This window comes from Rutilus rutilus, assembly GCF_951802725.1.
Source record: "Rutilus rutilus genome assembly, chromosome: 8".
NCBI lineage: Eukaryota > Metazoa > Chordata > Actinopteri > Cypriniformes > Leuciscidae > Rutilus > Rutilus rutilus.
In genome coordinates, this window is record NC_140222.1 from 35,727,147 (window position 1) to 35,748,509 (window position 21,363).

Below are 21,363 nucleotides of genomic sequence, written 5' to 3' on the forward strand. Positions count from 1 at the left end.
CCCTGTCCACACAACCAGACAAATATGAATCTTAAAAAAAAAAAAAAGAAAGAAAGAAAAAGAAAAATAGACAGAAAATCAACATGCTCGTTTCCTATACATAGCAAGGCAAGAAAAAAAAGCAGGAAACATAACATTCCTATGTTTAAAAAAAAAAAACATGGAATATGAACTTCATGTATACAGCTTCAATGGCTGAAATGCACAGACAATATAAAAAAATAAACCATATCCTTAAGCTCCAATCATAAGGATTCACCAGAACAATACAAGATCAAAATCAAAAACTGCCACCGCGGCTGATTATAACTGCACTGTCATTATTCACCATCAAAAGTACAATTATGTTTTCATTGTCTTTGTTTTTGTGACTACATTCCTGATTTGTGATGCATTCTCATCCAAAAACCGATCACACTGTTACCCTACATAAAAACCAGCCTCACTCTCCTGCATAAATGGCACATAAATAAAAAAAAAATTAAAACTTAAATGGGACACGTCACAAGGCCGTGCCCCTAATGCACGTCTCACTTGAAGTACTCAAAAGGCATTTATTGTCACATCATAATTCCATTTTTAACATCTAACTATTCCCTCACACACACACGCTCACAAAAGAAAACTCAAATGTACAGTTCTAAGCTTATACAAAACCAGGAATGCAATGCCTCTGGTGTATAGTTAAGCATGAACAGAGAAAGCCCTTTTTACAATGTTTGTATTTGTATTCTCGGCCGAGCGGGTCCAGAGGGAGTTCATCTGTAGCAGAACGTCTTGTGCTGGCAGAACCGGCCCGAGAACCCAGTCCGAAACGTCTCGCGCGGGGGCCGGCTCTCTCGCAGCATCGCGTTTTCCAGGAGGTCCGTAAGCAGCAACAGGTTCTGCTGGTTGATTAAAAAAAAAAGAAGAAAAAAAAAGCAGCGATTTGTGTCCTTTTTTTCATGGCCCCACGAATGCGAAGTGCCTCTGCGAAACCTTTTACACTGCTGCCAATGCACATTACAATGTCTTTACGGATCAAAGGAAAGAGCGAGAGGGAACGTGGAAAAAGAAAAGAAAAAAGCGTGGACAGAACACCAACAAAACATTGGCTTGAGAAACTCGTGGAGGTGGAAATTTACAGTCACTTGATATAATACTAAAACCAAAAGAAATTCCATCTTTTCTTGAAAAAGGCAAAATAAAAACAAATATATAAAATCAAAACATTTCGGTTTTTAATTGCAATACTTGATCTGCACCATGCGAAAGTGATATGAATTCTTTTCTTCTTTTTTTTTATGTGTAGAAACAAACTAGTCAGACAGAAGTTTAAATCAAAACATTTAATAAAGAGAAAGAAGAATAAGGTTCTTAATAGAATGTTAACGTTCGAATTTGCTGAGGCAAATTGTTTTCATTCATTGCTATAAAATATACATGATAGAGAATTAAAATAAAAGATAAAATACTTCAGAAACAACAATAATAATAATAATAATCATAATAATAATAATAATAATAATAATAAATGCCCCCATCCATATGTTTAATCGGTAACATGAAATATCACGACCCTTTTACTTGAGGAGGATGCCAAATATCAGTACAAAGTGCATTAAAGGCAGCAGCATTAGAGGGGCGGTGTGTGTGGGACGAACGGTGCAACAACAACAACAAAAAAAAAAAACGGTAACCAACCGTTGATTAATATTCTGGAGCAGAAATCAAGAGGTGAAGTTTAAAACTGGTCCGATGACACGGGCCAGGAAATCCTTCAAATGCAGAATAATAATTAAAAAAAAGGGATTGAAGTGATGTTGAATGGGCGTTTGGCATTCCTCACAGTAAACGTGGGCCTTTAACTGCTAGCATTGTTCAGCACCTGATATGATATGTAGATGCGACTCTCACGTATAGGACACAAGCAGAGCGCAACACTGTGGATATGGCAAACAAGTAAACAATCACAAACCCCCCCGCCTCCAGAACAGAGACCTCCCCCTGATACCAGGGTGACGCACTAGCTTGATAAACCCATGATGTGTGATTGCTGTCAAAAGTGATTTTTGATTCATCCGTTGCTTCGTTTTCACTATAATCGCAGAAAAAAAAGAAATAAAAGAATCGCAGATCTATCGTTTTAAAACGTCAACGCGTCCGAATAGCGAACAGGAATGAATATTTCGAAAAGGGACCCGACAAAAATAATCAACAATCATTACGGAATAAATTATACTTTAGCAAATTCATCCTTTTTTTTGTATTAAAAACCTCTTGGATATTTATGTTCAGACACAAACCACCCACAACTGCACTGGATAGGCACAATTCTATAATAAACAACAATAAAAAAAAGAAAAAAAAAGAAAAACGCACTCAATTTTGTTCACTGCTTCCAAACAGGTCCTCTGTACAATAAAAAAAAAAAAAAAAAAAAAACTTTTGGTTGTGGGATGATAAAAAACAAAACTGTGGCTAAAATCAAATCAAATAACTCGCATACAGTATGGCGGCAGCAGCAGCAAAAAAATGAACTTGTAGAAATGTTTTGTTTTTGCATACAACTGTTTCCTGGCGTCGAAAACCCCCTGTAATGACTTTCAATAAATTGGCAAAACGATTGGAACATTTTAAGAGCGCCTCTTCAGAATCACTAATGTACATTAATTTTGGCAACAGACGTCTAGACGTTGTTTTCTACGGGGGGGGGGGGGTAAAGGGGACCTAATTGGCTATGATTCCTCCATCAATTGGAACCCAGTTGCGCAGTTTCTTGTCCTAGATATAATGAGCACGGCGGCACGGTAACGTCGCGTGGCGATTGGGTTTCCTCTTTGTTTGCGGTGTGCGAGCGTCTCAGACCATGGCTCGGTAGGGACCCTGCATCTTGAGGAACTGGATGATGAAGGAAGGGCCTCCGGCGACGATCTGCGGTGGGAGGTGGCTGAGGGGGCAGTTCTCGATGCTCATGATGGACAGCTTGCTGCACAGGGCCAGCTCGAACGGCAGACTGTGCAGGTTAGGGTTGTCGTTCAGGTACAGGTCCTCCAGGTTCTCCAGTGTGCCTGTGGGTGGGACAGAATCGGCTGTGAGTGAGTTGCGTGTGTGTGTGTGTGTGTGTGTGTGTTTGAGGGCGGCGGGCGAGGTCGTACCGATCTCCTCTGGTAGGTGCTGCAGTAGATTCTCTCCCAAGCCCAGGTACGTCAGGTTGGTCAGGTGACCGATTCCTCTCGGCAAAGTGGTCAGCTGGTTATTGGTCAACACAAGTTTCTGCAAGTAAACGGTTGGAATTAATTTCACAAATCAAAAGAAATAGTATAACAGCATCCATACGGTTCATCATGTGTCCTTTGTGGATAGGGCATTCCCAGAATGCATTGCAACAAACAAACCGAGGGATCAAAATCATCCAAACATACTTGGAATTTTTAGCACGGAGTGAAGCAAAACAATCGAGATGGGAGGAAAAATTATATTTCAATGCTTTTGCGTTCTTTCGCAAGACTTTTGTTTGCTTTGCATTTGCTTGAAAAACGTTGAGGTCCGAAATTTTCGTATGCGTTTTTTCGTCATTCGGTGGCTCTGAATTGTCAAAACACCTCTCAAAATGCTTGATACGGATGCGAAAAACGCAGAAACTCTAAACCCGATCCAAACCCGATGACATGTCGGCCATGAGGTTATTTTATATAGCAGAGAACAACCAAACATAGAAAGAAATCGGGACGTCAAAGTTACAATCAAGTAAAATTAAGCAAAGTTAGCAGGAGTCTCACGAAGGCACAGTCGTTCTGTGTGAAAACATGACGGAAGGCAGATTGCTGAGAGAAATTATTTGAAAGAATGCATGAATGAATTCATTATTTGAATGCATCTCTAAGGGGGAACCAACTGTGTTTATAAGCGCAGCGCTGCTGTGTTTACAGAGGTTACTGGGACTCTGCTTTACGTCTGCTGTCTCCATAAGCGCCACCTACTGACAGAGAGTGGATTCACATCGCCATTCGGTCGGTCTGCCTTTATTGTTCAGACAGACCCAAATCTTTTTTGTTAATTTTAAAAGACAGATGGAAAATCAATCTAAAAATATTAACACTACAGATAATAAGGTAATTCTTGTCAATGAAGCAGATAAAAATGACAGTAATTTATAATATTGATAAACCTTTCATAAAAATGATTTAAAGGCTGATATATGAGGTTTATCTTTTCTTTTTTTACTTGTAGTACATTTTAGTAGATAACATGTTGTGTTGCAAGTCACTCCTTCAAAATCTGGCCATCATTTTTAATGCTATTATTTTAATGTTTATGCAAACAAAAAGTGCATATTGATGCTAATTTCAGTTTCTATTTGTTGGTTTTCGACATAAAACTTGATTTCACTGAATTGATTTCACATATCAGTACGTTTTGAACACATTTTAACAATACCGTGATAACCTTGATCATTTTAGTCACTATAATCATGAAATACATTTTTTATACCCTTTCATCTCTAGTTCTGTGTTTTTACAGTATAATATGCAATGTACTACTTTCCAAGAATTCTGATTCTGTTCTTTCCTTTGACATTAAAGGGTGACGTGCATAGGGCTAGAAAAACTCTTTAAGGTGTAAAACATAGCTTGGATAGTTATGAGAGTTATGAGACATTATTCAAAGGGATTTAAAGAGAATCGTATAAAACGAGTAGCTCTTGGCCACTTTAATTTTTAAAAAGTAGCTCTCCAATAAAAAAAAGGTTTGAGTCCCCTGCTTTACATTCACTCTTAAAAGTTTAGGTTCTCAGGAAAAATGTTTGCGTTTGCTTTTTAAACGTCTGCAATCTCTCGCAAAGCATTTGCATTCCCCCATAAAACGGTGTTCCCTCGAGAAAGTTTGTGTTTGTGAACTCCGCTCACAGAACTTATTAGAAGAGAGAATTAATATGAGGTGGGAGGAAGAACTATATTTCAATGCTTTCATGAGCAAAAGTTTCATGGAGGAACTAAATACTTCAGCGAAAGAATTCAAATGCATTCAATTAAAATTTTTCCTCCCATCTCATTTATTTTTTACATCCCCATATTCCCTTAGGGGCTCCGTACAGTTCTGCAAAGTTTCAATGTAAAAGTGTGACCTAACTTTAAAGAAATTACACAATATTTGAGTAACATGTGAACAAAAGACTCCATTGGTAGCCTTAAAAGTCACAAATGTCCAACCTGCAGATCCTTAAGGTAGGCAATCTCATTCGGGAGGGACTCCAGTTTGTTCTCCTCCAGGTCAAGCTCTCGTAGTTTCCGTAAGTTCCCGATCCCATGAGGCAACTTCTTCAAGAGATTGTTGGACAATATGAGGACCTGAAGGAACCAATGGAAAAACTAGAGTCAAAACACAGACCTAACTACATGACAAAAATGGGTTTGCTATCATGAAACTCAGAATACAGAACATGATGTCACCTCTAAAGACACAAGTCCGCAGATATCCTCTGGAATCTTGGTGAGCTGGTTTGTTGCCAGGTTCAGCTCCACCATACTGGTCCACGTCCCAAAATCCAGCGGAAGAGATGTTAACTGGTTGTCCTGTAAATATAGTTTTAAAAAAATTTAAAACTTGTCCACAGTTTTACATACTTGGCCATGCAAAACTAGCCACAACGCTGCTCGTCGGTCCAGGACAAAACAGCCCACCCAGAAGCCTTTGCTACAACCTTTTGTACAAGGTTTCCTACATGTCTTCAGCAGTGACCTCATGTGAACAATCACCTTCATATTGAGCTTGCTGAGCACTTTGGCTCGGGAGAAGATGCCGAAGGGGATCTTGTTGATACGGTTGTGCTCCATGTTGAGCGAGTAGATGGTGGAGAACTGGGACGGGCCGCCCACTGGGTAAGACTGGAAACAGTTCCGCGCCAGCGTCAGACTCGTCAGGTTCACCAGACTGGACAGAAGCCCCTGAGGAGGAACAGACAGTTGATCGATACAATACACACAAACGGGACAATGGCAAATAATAGACTGAAGACTGAAAACGATTAAAAGCTGGAATGAGCAGAAGCAAGCCTCACCTCTGGTAACACTGAGATGTTGTTGTTCTCAAGGTTGAGCTCTTCCAGCTCTCGGCACTTCGCTAAAGATCGAGGGATTGCTGATAGGCGGTTGTATCTCAGACCCAGACGGTTTATACTCGATAAATTACCTGAAACAGTAAATTAATGTGAGAAATGCCACCGATATGCTTGAGTTTATGGTTCAAGGGCCAGATTTACTAACAGCTTGGCCGGCGCAAACCCTCTTTTGGCGTTAAAAACTACTGTCAGGATTTACTAAAGACACGCAGTGAAGAATTAGCGCTGAACAGGCTTGGACAGGGTTATTTTTGCGACTGATCTTATTGAATATGCATTTGAAGGAGTTTCCCTTTCAGACACAGTATTTATGGGAGGAAACCCTAGTGGAAAAAAAAGTATACTTTGTTGTATTTGAAATATATTCCCTTTTTCAATAGTACATTGCAAATATACTAACAAAATGTGTACTCTTTAAATATATTTCAAGTATATTAGCATTGTGTTTTACCCATTTTCACAATACAACTTTTAAATAATTGTACTGTAGTATATTTTAGAAAAATATACTTGAGGTGAAAATTCTGTTTATTTTTTAAAAGTGTATTTATTTGCACTTTATTAAAAATATAGGTGTATTTTTACTGTGTGCTGGAAATGATCATTGTAACAATGCATTGAAAGTATACTTTCAAAATACATTATAATATACAATAGTATTTTGTACAAAGTATAGCTAAGTTTTATTTGTCTAATAATGTACATTTGTTACTGAAGACAAAAGTACTTTACTTTTTACTCGAATATATCACACCACGATAGCCTCGTGGGCAAGTGCGCCGATATGTGCTTCAGGAGACCTGAGTTCGTGTCCCGGCTCGCGGACCTTTCCCGATCCCATCCCCCCCTCTCTCTCTCCCACCTCGCTTCCTGTCTAGCTACTGTCCTATCCTAATAAAAGGCTTAAACACCAAAAAAATTTATTTTTTTAAATAAAACAAATACACTTTTGGTATATATGGTATATTGTATAGGCCTATATGGTATATTGCTTATGTTTCGAAGACACTCGTAATGAATTTGTAATGTACTTGTAACACAAATAAAGTACACTTAATATCACTAATCAAGCATGTAATTATAGTCCCTACACAGGCATATACTTTAAGTATAATAAGTATACTTGAAGTTGGTCCAATTTAGTACACAACAGTACACTAAATACACTTAAAGTTATGCTTTACTACAATTTAATTACTACTAAAATATACTTAGTACAAAATTTGTTGTTTCAAAATAGCACACTTCAAGTTAACTAATCATTAACACACTTGAAGTATACTGATAATTAGTCTGGCTGCAAGTATACTATATTTTTTTTCACCAGGGAAGTATTTAAATGAATCATGCAAGGTGATTTACTAAGGTTTGAGCTAGTCAATTTACTGGTGTTGCACCATTATTTACCACCCAAAAAAGCATGCTTAAAACCTGACGCTAATTTGGTAGATTATGTTGGTCATTATGGAAATGATCCGGCTGCGTCTGTGTTCTTTAATGTGCACATCAGGAGACCAGGAGCAGAACTTTCCACTCCCATCAGCGCTTTTATGGGATTGCGCTCTCACACTAATTTGCCCTATTTAGTAAATCTGGTCCCAAATGTGTTGTCCGTGGTCCAAATAAGTTTATGGTCCAAAACTGTTGATCTGGTCTTTACACACAGGCATATAGGCATACTTCCTCCACTGATCAGACTATACTTAATTAGACTACACTTAATAATGCTCACAAAACCAACAAATTTCCCCAAAGCAGAACTGTAGAGTACAATTTTTGTTTAGCCTCCAACGATAAGGATCCCAGCTTGAGCAGATCCTCACCTATAGTCTCAGGTAGGTCAAGAAGTTCATTGTGCTGCAGGTCAAGGTTGGTGATCTGAGTGCAATTGCCGATCTCTTTAGGAAGGTGCTCCAACTGGTTGTGGGCTACATCCAGCGTGATCAAGTTACAGAGCTCACCTAAAACACAAGCAGCAGAATCATCACAAACAAACACTCAACTTTTATACTTGCAAGAGATTTTATGGAATGACACCATATATATATAATATATATATATATATATATATAATATATATATATATATATATATATATATATATATATATATATATATATAATAGAAAATGGTCAGATTTGTTAACCAATCAGAAGACCCAGACTCAAAAGTCTCCCAGAGCAAGTCAATAATTATTTGAATGTTATGGCTACTAACCAATAAATAAAAAAATAAACATTTATTTACATATACATACCATATATACACATACCATTTTGTCTAAATAATCCAAAAATAAATTAATAGTTTTAAATGCTACAAGTGAATTTAGGCCAGTGTTGTTATTAACTAAAACAAACTAATAAAAGCAGCATTTTCACTATTTGAAATGCAATAATATATAAATATTAGATGAAAAACGTATATATATATATATATATATATATATATATATATATATATATATATATATATATATATATATCCTTGGCAACTAACTGAAATAAACTTATAGTACTTAAAATAACTTATTTTACTACACTAAAGCGCATAGAATTAATAAGAATTTTTTACTTAAAACAAAAACTGACAATATAATTATGATAATACAGTTATATAGTAAAGTTATAGTACAATAACCCTGATTTAGGCATCACAACATTATAATGTACAGTATGAAAATGGATATTAATTTTGAGATTTGATGAAAAAATATTAATGTTTTTAAGTTTAAATTTAAGTGAGCGTTTGATGATGGCATATGAAAAAATATGGGAAAAGAGCATGTACAGTTAAATATCCAATATCAATCAATACAGCCATTATGTGCCTTTAAAAAGAAAAAAAGGAATAGTTTTAAGCAGCAGCAGCAGCAGCAGCTCACTCACCGATCTCCGCGGGCAGCTGTTTAATCTTGTTCTCTCGGATGCTGAGCATGGTGAGTTTGGACAGATTCTTGATGTCCTTCTCCACGGTGGTGATCCGGTTGAAGCGCAGGTAGAGCGTGGTGAGGGAGGTGACGCGGTACACCACGGCCGGGATCTCCCGCAGCTTGTTATGCCGCAGGTCGAGCATACGCAACTTCTTCAGGTTGTCCAGCGAGTCGGGGAGGCTGGTGAGAGAGTTCTCGCTGAGCGCCAGCGTCACCAGTCCTGACAGGCATCCCAACTCGGGCGGCAGACTTTGCAGCTTGTTGCTGTACAGGTAGAGCTCGGTCAGCTGGGTCAGCTCCTTAATGGAAGAGGGCAAGAGATGGATGGATCTCTTGGACAGGTCCAGGCGCATCGAGTTCTCCTCACGGCACTTGTTCAGCTCCTTGATGACCTCCGCGTTGCTGGATTTTTTGCGCGTGCTAGGCGGCGGGTTGGGCCGCTTTATCGTGCTGTCCAACGTGAAGGCCACCGCGGGCGAAGCGCCGCTCGTGTCTTTCTTCCCGTCTTTGGCATCTTTCCCTTTGGTTTTGGATTTCCCTTCAGCTTTGGGTTCCCTCTCCTTAGAGTCTTTATCTTTGCCCAGAGTACTGCTCATGGCGAAAGCCCCGCTGCCCAATGGCACATGGGACCCTCAGCCTCTCGCTCTCTTTCTACCGCTTTAGTATTTTGCTCGTTATTCAAGGGCAGAACCAAAGGGAGGGGCTGTTATATCGGTGTGTGCTCATACATACCCGTGTTCCTTCACCAGTGTCGGTGGACCGAGGCAGCCTGTACTCCTGCAGGGGTTAAAACTCCATAGGGGCGACGCGTGTGTGTTGTAGTCGGTGTGGCGAGGAGGCCAGCAGCCTCATGCTTGTTTGAACTGCACTCTTTCCCTCGGCTCGGCTAGAGCTGTTCTACACAGACAGGTCGCCGGGATTCACATCCTTTGGCTGTTGAACAAAACAAACAGTTTCAGTTAAGACACACAATGCCCCAAAGACGGGAATGACTTACAGACGACACTTACAGACAAAGTGTCGTTCAAATTTCAGATGTGAGAAAGGTCTTTAAGAGCTTCCCTCGATGACGCAAATATGATGCTGCTATCTAATAAACATACAGTTCCTTCCTGTATGCCTGTACCACAAGCGCTTTCAGGAAGAAGCGGCATCAAGTCATTCAGGCCGTCAATGGTCAACCACTTGAGGCAATTATGGGCAATTAAATCTCAAATCTCTTTCGGCGATGCATCAGAGGATCCTTTACTGGTGGATTTGCGGGAACATATTAACTACCCTGCAAGAAAATATTATATAGGGTGCTAAGCTTCCACAATGGGAAAAGCCTTAAAGCGTTTCACTGATAAGAATGCATTAGATTCATTTTAAGGGTGTGGACAAAACCAGGCTAGTTTCTTCCGAAAGCACAACTGGACCTGAAATAATCTAGTTGGCTTTTTAAAATGGTAACTAAAGCAAATAGTTCAATATTATCAGGAAAATATTTTCTTTCAATTCCGATGACGTTGATTGCATGAAAGTGATTTGCGTGGAATGCCTCGATGCATCACACGATTTACATTAACAATGTATTGTAAGTATTAGGGCTGTCAATCTTCCTCTATAATACTATTCGAATTCCATTCCTTATTTTATTTAATATTCGAATAATATTCGAATATTAAATGCTCAAATTCATCCTATTATTAATATTTACGACATTACACAGTCTTATGGATCGCCAATGCGTGATGTTGATCGGTCTCATATCTTCACAGATAAACCGTCAGTTTGTCTGTTATTGCCTTTTGGCGGACAGCTGGTAGCAGTTGAGCCCCGTGATGAGGAGAGAGGCAGAACACAAGTAATTCTTGCCTGTTTTAGCGGCGGTTCCTCCGACAGATCGCCTAGCTTGTCAGGTTGTAAGTTGTCATAAAAAAAATAACGTATATTTTCCTCTCCGTTTTGGCCTTCCGTCCACAATGAGACGGCGTTTTTATTAATGAAAAAGCACTCCAAAGTGGATATATTTGAAGACGCCGTTTTCACGTTGTAATGTGGACTGAGAATCAAATTGTTGATCTCCGTTACCGTGGAGACATTCCTCTCCGCGACTTTTGACAGTTGTTATGATGATACAGCGTGGATAACGTGCACAATTGTGTTACGATTCAAAAACTTTATTGTTTATCAGATGAAACAAAAGCATTTAATTTTCACATGTGTGTGCCAAGGCGGCGAGAAAGGCAAGATTGCATTTAAAAAAAATATATACTTAAAGCAATATTCGAATAGGAACTTCAGCATTCGAATAGTATTGATTTTTTTAATATTCGAATTATATTCGAATTTCGGAATTCGTTCCAACAGCCCTAGTAAGTATAAAACAATTAAGAGATGAGCTAGAAGCTCCGGTTGCGCTTATGACTGCACATGCACATGAAAAATAAGCATTTTTAATGATATTTCAGCAGTTTTGCTTCGGGTTTCCATCAACCACCTTTACCTGTGAGATGCCAGGTGTCTCACGATGTTCATTGAATCACTAATTACATCGTAATTACGTCAACCAAATCGAATCAGTAAAGCCTCAGTACTCTGTTAGATGCTATCTTTGCATAAGCATGTGTTCCTCTGCCCTGTATTGTGCAATTCAATGTGCGGTTGAAGTGTGCGTGTGCCGAGTCCAAGCTCAGATCAGAGCTGCAGAAAGGTTAATGCCGCTGGGAATAATCTTTGGGAGTGCCCTTCAAAGCTCAGGCCTCCCGCAGGTCAGAAGACCTTTACGGCCAAAGAGTCCAGCTCGTCTACAATAATAATAATAATAAAGCAAGGTGTAGACGCACATGAACACTCTGACAGATACTGACAGATGGCATACGCACCAAACTCCTCACATTAAGACAGCAATGTGTCATACATTAACTGACCTCCACTATCACTGAATGTGTAACTGAGGTTACATGAAGATAAGACAAAATAACTTTCAGTTTCGTGACCTTCCACCGACTAATCTGGCTTACTTCTTGAGAAGAGCAGAGTCCCCAGAGCGAGTTGCAGCAGTTTCTGCTGACCTGTGTCCATGGAAAATGCTTCGATTGAATTGTAAACAGGTCGCTTTGTAAGCCACTTTGAAGCCTTTGATTTACTGCGGGATCTGTATGTTTCCACTGTCAACTTTAGATGCTGACACTCTTATAGCGTGAAATCTCCTTTAAATCAGAGGCAGGTAAGCCCACACGACTCCAGATAAGCTCCCTAGAAATCTCAAGGCTGTGATATTTCGCAGAAAAGCCACTTCTGAGCAAGACACTGGTTTCGCAGAACAGGTCTGCCATGAGGGAAGAGTACAACAAAACAAACATTTGCAGTTCAATATCCAAATATGAACAGAACCCCATCCAAATAAATACAAACAAGGCTTTTGAAACATGGGCTATGGTAGACTGTAAAATGGTTTCCATCTCTTCCCTTTCTAACAGGGATGGGCAGAAGCACTCAAAAGTGACAGCAATGATTGATCATAACAGTACATTAAGAGTGGGATTTTTTCAGCCTTTCTAAATAGTTCCTACCAATTGATTACTAGCAACAAATATACACAAATGTGTCAAAAAGAAGCTAATTTGGATCCACAGATGGTGCAAGATCCTGAAAAAAAGCGTCAAAACCAACAGTCAAAGACTCGAGTCTTGTCTACTCGAGTAACCAAAACGCCTGTGTGTACTTTCTAGGGGTGTAACAATATATTGTTATATCGATATGTATCGGAAAACGGAGATGTGAACAATGAATAGCGATATAAATTAGTTTTACCCAAGATTCAGCATACTGTATAAAAGGTATAGGTCATCCAAGATCATGTCGTTTCACACCTAGACTATACGATTTTCATTCATCTTCCAAACACAAATGAAGGTATTTTTTACGAAACCTGAGAGATTTCTGCCCCTCTATTTAAAGTCCCTAAATTTCCCTAAATCGTTCAAATGAATGTGTGTGCATGACGCGCGAGAACGACATACGGGTCAGTAAATGGAGACAGAATTTAAATTTTTGGATGAATTAACCCTTTAAAGTTTGGGAAGAGTCATTGACACGCTTTGCGATTAGAACTATGATCGATTGCATTGATCATCTGATCACTCAAACATCATTTATTTTTCATCATTTATAGTTTTGGAACTATTAAGATTCACAGTGTTTTAAGTGGTTTATGTAAGTGCATTAATAGAGGGAGACACAGGAGATAGCACTAATAGAGTCTGTTTGTGCGTGGCTCGTCTGTGATCCAACCAACGCCTGCACTGAAAGCACGAGTGTACTGTGTGAGAAAGCTTACAGAGTTTCAGTAACAGTACTCAGGGGTGCAAACACATGTATGGTCAAAAAAGAGAGAGGTAATCGAAGCCCTCGTCCCACGGCAAATATCCAGATACTACATTGCCACCATCCCCAACCCACCCCTATAGGCACATAGAGTCAAATGAAATTTAGAAAAACTATCTTGCACTTCTTCTTCTTGCTTTACTGCTACTTCCTGAAAACAATTTCACCTGATGATTTCAATAGCTCTTTTTGTAAAGAATGAATAATTCTAGGATGATTGGGGTAATTGTGTAGGGTAGGCCTAGTGCATCTGCATAGAAACTAAAACAAAATACAAATATAAATACAATAAAACACAAATACACGAGAAATAAAGCAGTGCTTTATGTTTTTCAGGTAAATTAACTGTATTAAGTATTAATACAGTTAATTTACCTGAAAAACATAAAGTATAAGTAAAGAATAAGTAAAGAATTTATGTATTATACATAAAGAATAAGTATTAATACAGTTTATCTTTTGACAAAACGTGATTTTTCTCTTTCTCTTTTGTTGTTTGATTACTTTGGTGACACAAACAGCTGCAGGTATATTGGGTGCTGTCCCTTTAAGACGAATGCACGTATCTAATACCGGTAATGACACGCATCCGTTTTATTTTGACTGCGTTTACGGGGAAACTCGTTGAGACGGACACTGGCTTATTTTTCCGTGCACATGTCTGTTCAAACACAAATAGATAAGAAAGAAAAGGGAATTCGGTGTTCACGAACTTCACGTGCTGTCTGCGACTGCGTGGCTCTGTGCGCCGACAGACCATCTACATTTGGATGTTAAACATAATATATAGCCTGATACAGCAAAGACAACGTCGGCAGTATTGACGGCAAAATAGGCTACAGAATATTTCGTTCTGTAGCTAGGCCTATTGACAGGGGCAATATTTGAAAATCGATAATTAGGCCTAGAGACTTTCAAGCATCAAAATGTAATTTATTAATATGTATTTGCGCCTTCTATTTTGTCTGAAAACTTCCAACACTCTTGCGTGTCGCGTGAAAAATAGGCGTCGGTTGCGGTTCTATTTCTAGCACGCGGTTTCGGCGCGGCTCGAGAAGTGTGTGTGTCTGTGTCACGCAGGCATTGTGCTCTAACACAAGCTCTAACCAGTTAACATGAGAGCCGACATAAAAACGGACACTCCACGCCACGCAGAGAGAAATGTGATGCAGTGGCAGATCCAGAGTGAGACAGAAACACTAGTGGTTCACGCTTGCGCACATACTGCTGGTTTGGCGCGCAGTGTTCTGATTCGCTTATTTACTATTTACTTGTTGGTGGACGCAATCCAGAATTACTGTTGGTTAAATTATAATCAGACCCTCTCAACCCCCCCACCCACCCCCCCCTTAAAAAAAAAAACTCTTCGGATCTGCACGATTCACACAAGTCACCCAAACTGACGTGAAAAAAGCGGGAGGCGCCGAAAAGCGCGCTGTTTGCACCCCTGAACAGTACTGCATCAAAGTACTATATATAATGTTGAATATAATGCATAAAGATGCAATGGGGGAATATTTGTGGGTCCTGATAACGGCAAATGTCAGCACGAAACTTAATGCACGGATCCAATATACTGATACACATGCGATGTCTTTCTCGACTGTTTACGTTCACTTAAGGCATAACCGACCATGTTTGCATTTTGACATCGTTTTGCGTGAATTTGTCCGTTCAAGTGCAAGACGACATGAAAAACAGCTCCATTTAGTAGGGGTGTAACGACACCCTCATGTCACGATTCGATACATATCACAATACTGAACTCACGATACGATATTATTGCGATACTCCAAGACATATGGTAAAAGGTTAACAAAAAAACGTACTGTTTATTAAACTGATAAATTTGATATTACATTGTGTGTATAAATGAATATTCTTGGACTTAGTGCTGGAAACCCAAAGCACAGGACAATAGAGACACCAGAATAACAATATTCATGATTCTGAAGCTGAAAATACAGAGTTATTTTAGACTCTGTCTCTGACTAGATACATTTAAAATAATGTAGGCCACTTTTTTACACAGATATTCCCCTATTGCATTATTATACATTATATTCAACATTATATATAATATTTTAATGTAGTACTGACACTAAAACTCTGAAAACTTACATTTTTTCCCACATAGTAATTTTTATTTTGGGTGAACTATTCACGATTCATATTGTTGCATTTTTGTATTGCGATATATTGTGACACGATATATTGTTACACCCCTACAATTTAGTATTCTGAGACACAGCTTTCCGTGTGCGTACAGAACGCTTCTCACACAGTGCGAATGCAAATAATAAACTTTCATGACGATGCAACACTGGCTCGTCGGGACAGTTGACGGAACTGTCCCAGTCCTGAGCCTTTTTTGGACTGGCCCCGGCTCATCAAGCAGTCCTTAACGTCGAGCCCTGCCCAGCGCTTTTGTTATTGTTTTGTGCCTGTCCGAATTAGCACTATCAACACCGGGAGATGACGGCATGAATAAATAGTCATATTAGAGCATAACAACTCGCATCGAACATAGTGACTGTTTTATCCAGGATTTTTTTTTACCATCTCTGTTGTAACATATTGGGAAACCAGAATGTTCCTCGACAGGAGATTTATATAATGCAGACAGCGGCTCTATCAGCGTCTCGTCTCCTTCGCTTGCCATGCTGGACTGCAACACACCAACATGTGTGATGTCAACAACAGATTTACATACTAACAGTATTGGACAGCTACTCTCATGTAAAAAGCATGCAGAGCGTATCCATCGACAGAAACATACATTAGAACTCTGTCTATCTGTTTTAGGCATTATTTCACCAAACCATATTATATAGATGCGTCGTCAGATTTAAGAATTAACCGATGTGCAACCGTAGTGAAAACGTTATGGTTCATTTTTTACCGAGAACTGTTACACCCCTACTCTCTACTAGGGCTGGGCGATATGGCAAAAAAAAATTAAGAAAAAATTTTCAGAACGATTGACCGATTCGCGATTCAGATTTTTTTATGTTTAAATAGTCAACTTAAAAACGTGACTACAATAACATTCAAGTAACGTTCTCTTTATTAACCATCTGGTTAAAAAAAGGTCAATTCTAAGTGCACCACACCTGAAGTGATCAACATGGTGTAAATGTAAAACAAATGACTTTGCAGAAAATATTCATGAAATATGAAGGCAAATATTGTATCAAACTTATCTTAAACATATCCTATACACTAGGGCTGCACGATTAATCGTAATGAATCCACACGCGATTTGGCAAAGGCTGCGATTATTTTATACGCAGTTTGTCAGTTCACCACGGCTGATTGGTCGTAAATGCTGCTCCATCTGAACACCAGAGGGCACTCTCACACACACACACGCCAAATATGCCCCGCCGAGAAGTACGATAACACACGTCCTTCCAGGAAATCCCCGTCGGCATCATACTATCGCTGTAGCTGAATAAACAGAGGATTGAAATGCTTTGATTGATTAAACATGACTAATAAACGCACGACTGCTTAATTCTGTGTAAGAAGCCACATCATCTCACATCATCTCGTTATGAAGCGAGTTTGGAGTGAAAGCATGTTATTAAATGTTGTCTTTTGTTGGACAAGAGGTTCATAAATGCTTCTCATGTTTTGAAAGATGTTTGAAGCGTGTTGCTTTTTCAAATGTACGTTGTAAGTGACTCAAACTCACAGTGCTTTCAGGTGGGGCAGCGTTTACAGAGCCGTACATCAACGACAAGCTGCGCATAACAGATAATCGCAGCCTTTGCGATTGCATAATCGCGATAAGCCAAATCGGTTTAAGTGCAATTTCATGTAAATTGCGATTAATCGTGCAGCCCTACTATATACTCAGAAATAAGATAAAAATAAATTTTAAAAAACTAAATAATCTTAGCCAAAACTTAATAAGCAATAAATAACACTAGTAAGTAATAGGCTATTATTTACAGCAAATGCTTTGTAAAAACAGAAAATGACAGAACCTTTCAGCCTCTCACTATCATGCAAACATGAAATATCAAACATGCAGTAGAAGTTTGACAGACTGTTGCACTCATGTCTCGCGTCTTTTGCAGCATCTCACCCATGAAACGGCATTGTAAAAACGTTGTGCTCAAGTAAAAAAAATTTTTTTAACTCAAATCTAATAACTTTGCATTTTTTACCCATTCCACTGCCAGCATCTCGTTTTTTTTTTTTTTTTTAAGCAATAACTCATTTCTGAGTGAACAGCGGTGAGTTCTACGTTCATAGAGCGTCACACACGTACGGTTAATCAGGCGCGCCATCACGTGGTCGGATCAACATTGCTGAATTGTCAACATGTCTAATTATAACGTTTGCTAACATTTTTATTCAAAACCACAATTTCTCAATTTAAAAATAATAAAAACGTGCCAAATCATTATCTTTGAATTAATAATAAAAAATAATAATAATAATAATATATCGCCCAGCCCTACTCTATCTTAGTATCACCAACTAGGCCGTGTCCACCGAAGCGTTTTTTCACGCGGCTGGCGTGTTTTTTCAATTGTTTTCAATGGGAGTGCCGCGTTTTTAAAACGCCATGAGCGTAACGAGGCGCTGAGTGTTCGGCGTTTTTTACAGGTCGCCGAGAGTTGAAGAATGTTCAACTTTGGGTAAAACACAGCGCTCATCACTCTCACTTTTTACCCAACCACCCAATCACAGTGGAGGAGTGGAGGAGGGGCGGGACTAATACCACACCGACCAACCGCCACATTCTGCTTGTACAACAACAGATGACAACAACAAGCATAATAACGGAACAAAATCATTTAAAACAAGAGCCAGAGAAAATACGTAACATTGTATCGACATTATAGAATCAACACAGAAACAAAAGATGTGTGAAATGAGATTTAACACTTTCGCGGAAATTCCGTCTCATAACAAGCAAAGTGTCTCAACTGAAAAAAAATAGCTAGGCGTTTTCAGCAGAGCGTCTAGCGTTTTCAGCTGGCTAAAAGCACTTTGGTGGACACACGGCCTTAGGGTTGTCACGATACCAGAACTGTCTCGCATGATTGCGTTCCCAAACACTAGGTATCCGCCTCCGAACGCTTAACAACATTACAGCGTTTATTGCATTTCGCCTTTTATGATGCGAAAAAAAAAAAAAAGAGTCGCAGTGGCTTTCCGATTGCAGCGACTTTCATTTTCATTACAGATATTTTGCGCCAATTTCCCAGAAAGTGACAACGTTTTTGTTCTCTTGAACACCTGGGATGGAGACGCTGCTTTATTTGCAAACGTTTTACGCGATATTCCAATTTTGCACATAAGTTAGGCTAAATATGCTACTTTGGATAGAAACATAGCTAGTGTGGCTCTTACAATGGCGTGTGACTTAGCTTAACTTGTTTCTGAAATATTATAACTGCTTACAAATTTAAAATCTGTATCCCAAAATCATCAACATTTGACAACAGACTGAGAGGGCAGCGAATACTAGATTTCTTAGATACTAGATAGACCAGGGCAGTTAATATGGAGAACACCAGAGAGATTCTGGATGTGTGTGTGTGTGGTGGGCGAAGACTGTTGAACAGCACAGTAAGGAAGGGGTCATCCTGCACAACTTTCTCCTAATCTTACATCCGACTGCAGGAAAAAATACATCTTTCCTCCCTTACCACACATCTAACATACTTGCATCAGCCCGGAGAGATGATGCATCTGATATTTATAAAGCAGATCCTCAAATGCACAGGAATGCCAACTAAGACAGAAGCAAACGACAATTGTTTATCATAGCTCAAAACTGCATGGCTGAGTGCAATACTGGGGTGATGTATCAAGTCTACATTAGTTCATGACTAGTCCATATTTATTTAGCAAAATATGACAACATCACTTGCTCAGCTCCACTGTAGGATGTTGGCTTTAAAACAAGGCCACCAAACCCACAGCATTCTGCCTAAATAGGTTACAGATGCACTTGTACACATGCTACAAATAACACACACGCACAAAGTTGAATCAGAACAGGGCATTTTTCCTGACATTGCAGCAAAATATCCCCAAATTAAAGACTATTCTTCAATCTCAAGCATCTGACAAATTATTAACAACAATTTAAGTGTCATATTAGGCAACGTAATGGTCTTTCTGAGAACTGAAAGCACACAATAAAACCACAACAACGACAACAAAAAAGTGCAAATCAAAAGCTTTGAATAAGACTCATAACTTCTTGTGAATGTATTTCAATGTAGATTAGGGCCTACATATGTAACCCTGCACATCAAACGGGACAGGAAAAGATGCAAATGCCCAGTTTCGTATACCAATAGACCAGATTATGATCCTACAACACATTTGCATGTATAATAAAACGTTTAAAATGGTAAACAATAAAAAAGCTGATGTGTGAGGGGGCTCAGAGTACAAAGCGTCTGTTTTGATATGGCTAACTAGCTAAACATTCCTTGCTATTAAACCACAGAAACACCATAAATGTCATTAATACCGACTAACATTATGTAGGTTTCAAAAGATTTTAAAAAACGAGGATAATCCGAGCACATTCGCTGTGTCGTGATATATGACAGCATACACGGATAGCTTGAGAGCTGGCTAAGGAAATCTCTCTGCTAGCATTAGCCACCCTTCAGCTGCGGCTAACAGGCTAGCAGCATTAGCCCTGCGCGAGCTCCCAAAAAAAAAAAAAAAGAAAAAAAAAAAGAAACACCACAAAACACAAATGTCACCTCACACTTCTCACCAAACTCGTACATTTTGGAATAAGCGGCCTCATCTTGACGACAAAACGATGAACGTCCCGTAGTTGAGGACTTAAATGTTCGTTCTTCTTTTCATACAGGCCCTCTGTGAAAACAAACTGTCATCCGCCAAACGGCACTCGGATCAGCTCGAGCTCAAAGCGGGAAGAGCTCAATCCGCAGCGAGAGCGTGCGCGTGCGTGTGCGCGTGCGTTAGTGATGGAAAGTCCGACTCTTTTCCACGAATCGTTTTTTTTTTTTTTTTTTTGGAACGGTTCGTTTTAAAGAATCAGTTCAAAGGTATCAACGAATCTTTCAGTCATCATGAAATCACACACATGACAATATTGCAGTATTTATTCGAAATAATCATAATCTTTAATCAAAAGGATGACGTGTTTACTGACGTGAGGGCGGGGCAACCTGTCAATCACATCAGATCACACCAATAGCAAGCCAAAACCATCAAATCAATTCCCAATAAAAAATACACGTCCCGCCCTAATTTTTTTCTTGTTGGGGAAGCCTTTATCATGCCCCCTCCCATGCAAGTTCACATACATCTGCCTCCATTTTTGATAATACCAAATCACTGATGCAAACAACCAATTCCCAGTCCTAGGCTGCATCCAAAATGACATACTTCCCTACTATATAGTAGGCGAAAGGCAGTATGTGACGAGAGTATCCGAATTCACAGTACTCATAAAAGAGTAGGCAAAATGTATTGGATGACCCGGATGACCTACTTCTTGTAGTGAGATTCTGAAGTGTGCATTCGATGGACACTTTACTATCCCATGAGGCCTCGGGAGAGGTTTTGTGAATGACAGTGAAACGACTCAACTGAGGCTGGTAGGTCACATGATAATAACAACATGGCGAATATAGTATGGATCCAGATTACATTCATACTATATAGAACATACTTTTTGAATGGTCACAAAGTAGGCCTAAGTACTTATTCAAAATAAGTACCAAGAGAGTATGCGATAAAAAAACAAAACAATTATTTTACGACAATCCACTACACAATCCTAGCCAACTAAATAGTAAGGAAGTAGGCATATTGGGACACAGGGCTCGTTCTTAGTTGGACCCTGTCCCAATACCCACACTTGTGGTCTTGGCCCCTTGAGCGCGTGTGTATGCGACAGCAAGGCTGTCCCTGATCTAAAAAATGCCAAAGCTCAGTGGCCTTG

The 21,363-nt window shown here is 39.3% G+C and overlaps 1 protein-coding gene across 2 annotated transcripts in view; it reads right to left on the reverse strand.

The window, feature by feature from the left end:
- Positions 1–2,245: 2,245 nt before the first annotated feature.
- The window catches only part of shoc2 (SHOC2 leucine rich repeat scaffold protein), a 20,280-nt gene continuing 1,162 nt past the window's right edge, over positions 2,246–21,363 (reverse strand). The window contains exons 1-9 of one of the 2 annotated variants that reach the window (XM_084415743.1): positions 20,175–20,367; positions 8,989–9,965; positions 7,924–8,061; positions 6,041–6,171; positions 5,739–5,927; positions 5,433–5,555; positions 5,193–5,330; positions 3,138–3,255; positions 2,246–3,050 (exon numbers count right to left, since the gene is read on the reverse strand). In XM_084415743.1, the coding sequence (XP_084271869.1) occupies positions 2,842–3,050; positions 3,138–3,255; positions 5,193–5,330; positions 5,433–5,555; positions 5,739–5,927; positions 6,041–6,171; positions 7,924–8,061; positions 8,989–9,628 (1,686 nt within the window). In that variant the 5' untranslated portion in view covers positions 9,629–9,965; positions 20,175–20,367 and the 3' untranslated portion in view covers positions 2,246–2,841. Of the gene's footprint in view, positions 3,051–3,137; positions 3,256–5,192; positions 5,331–5,432; positions 5,556–5,738; positions 5,928–6,040; positions 6,172–7,923; positions 8,062–8,988; positions 9,966–20,174; positions 20,368–21,363 lie in introns of those variants that run through there. The other variant, XM_084415744.1, reaches the window with a different exon arrangement.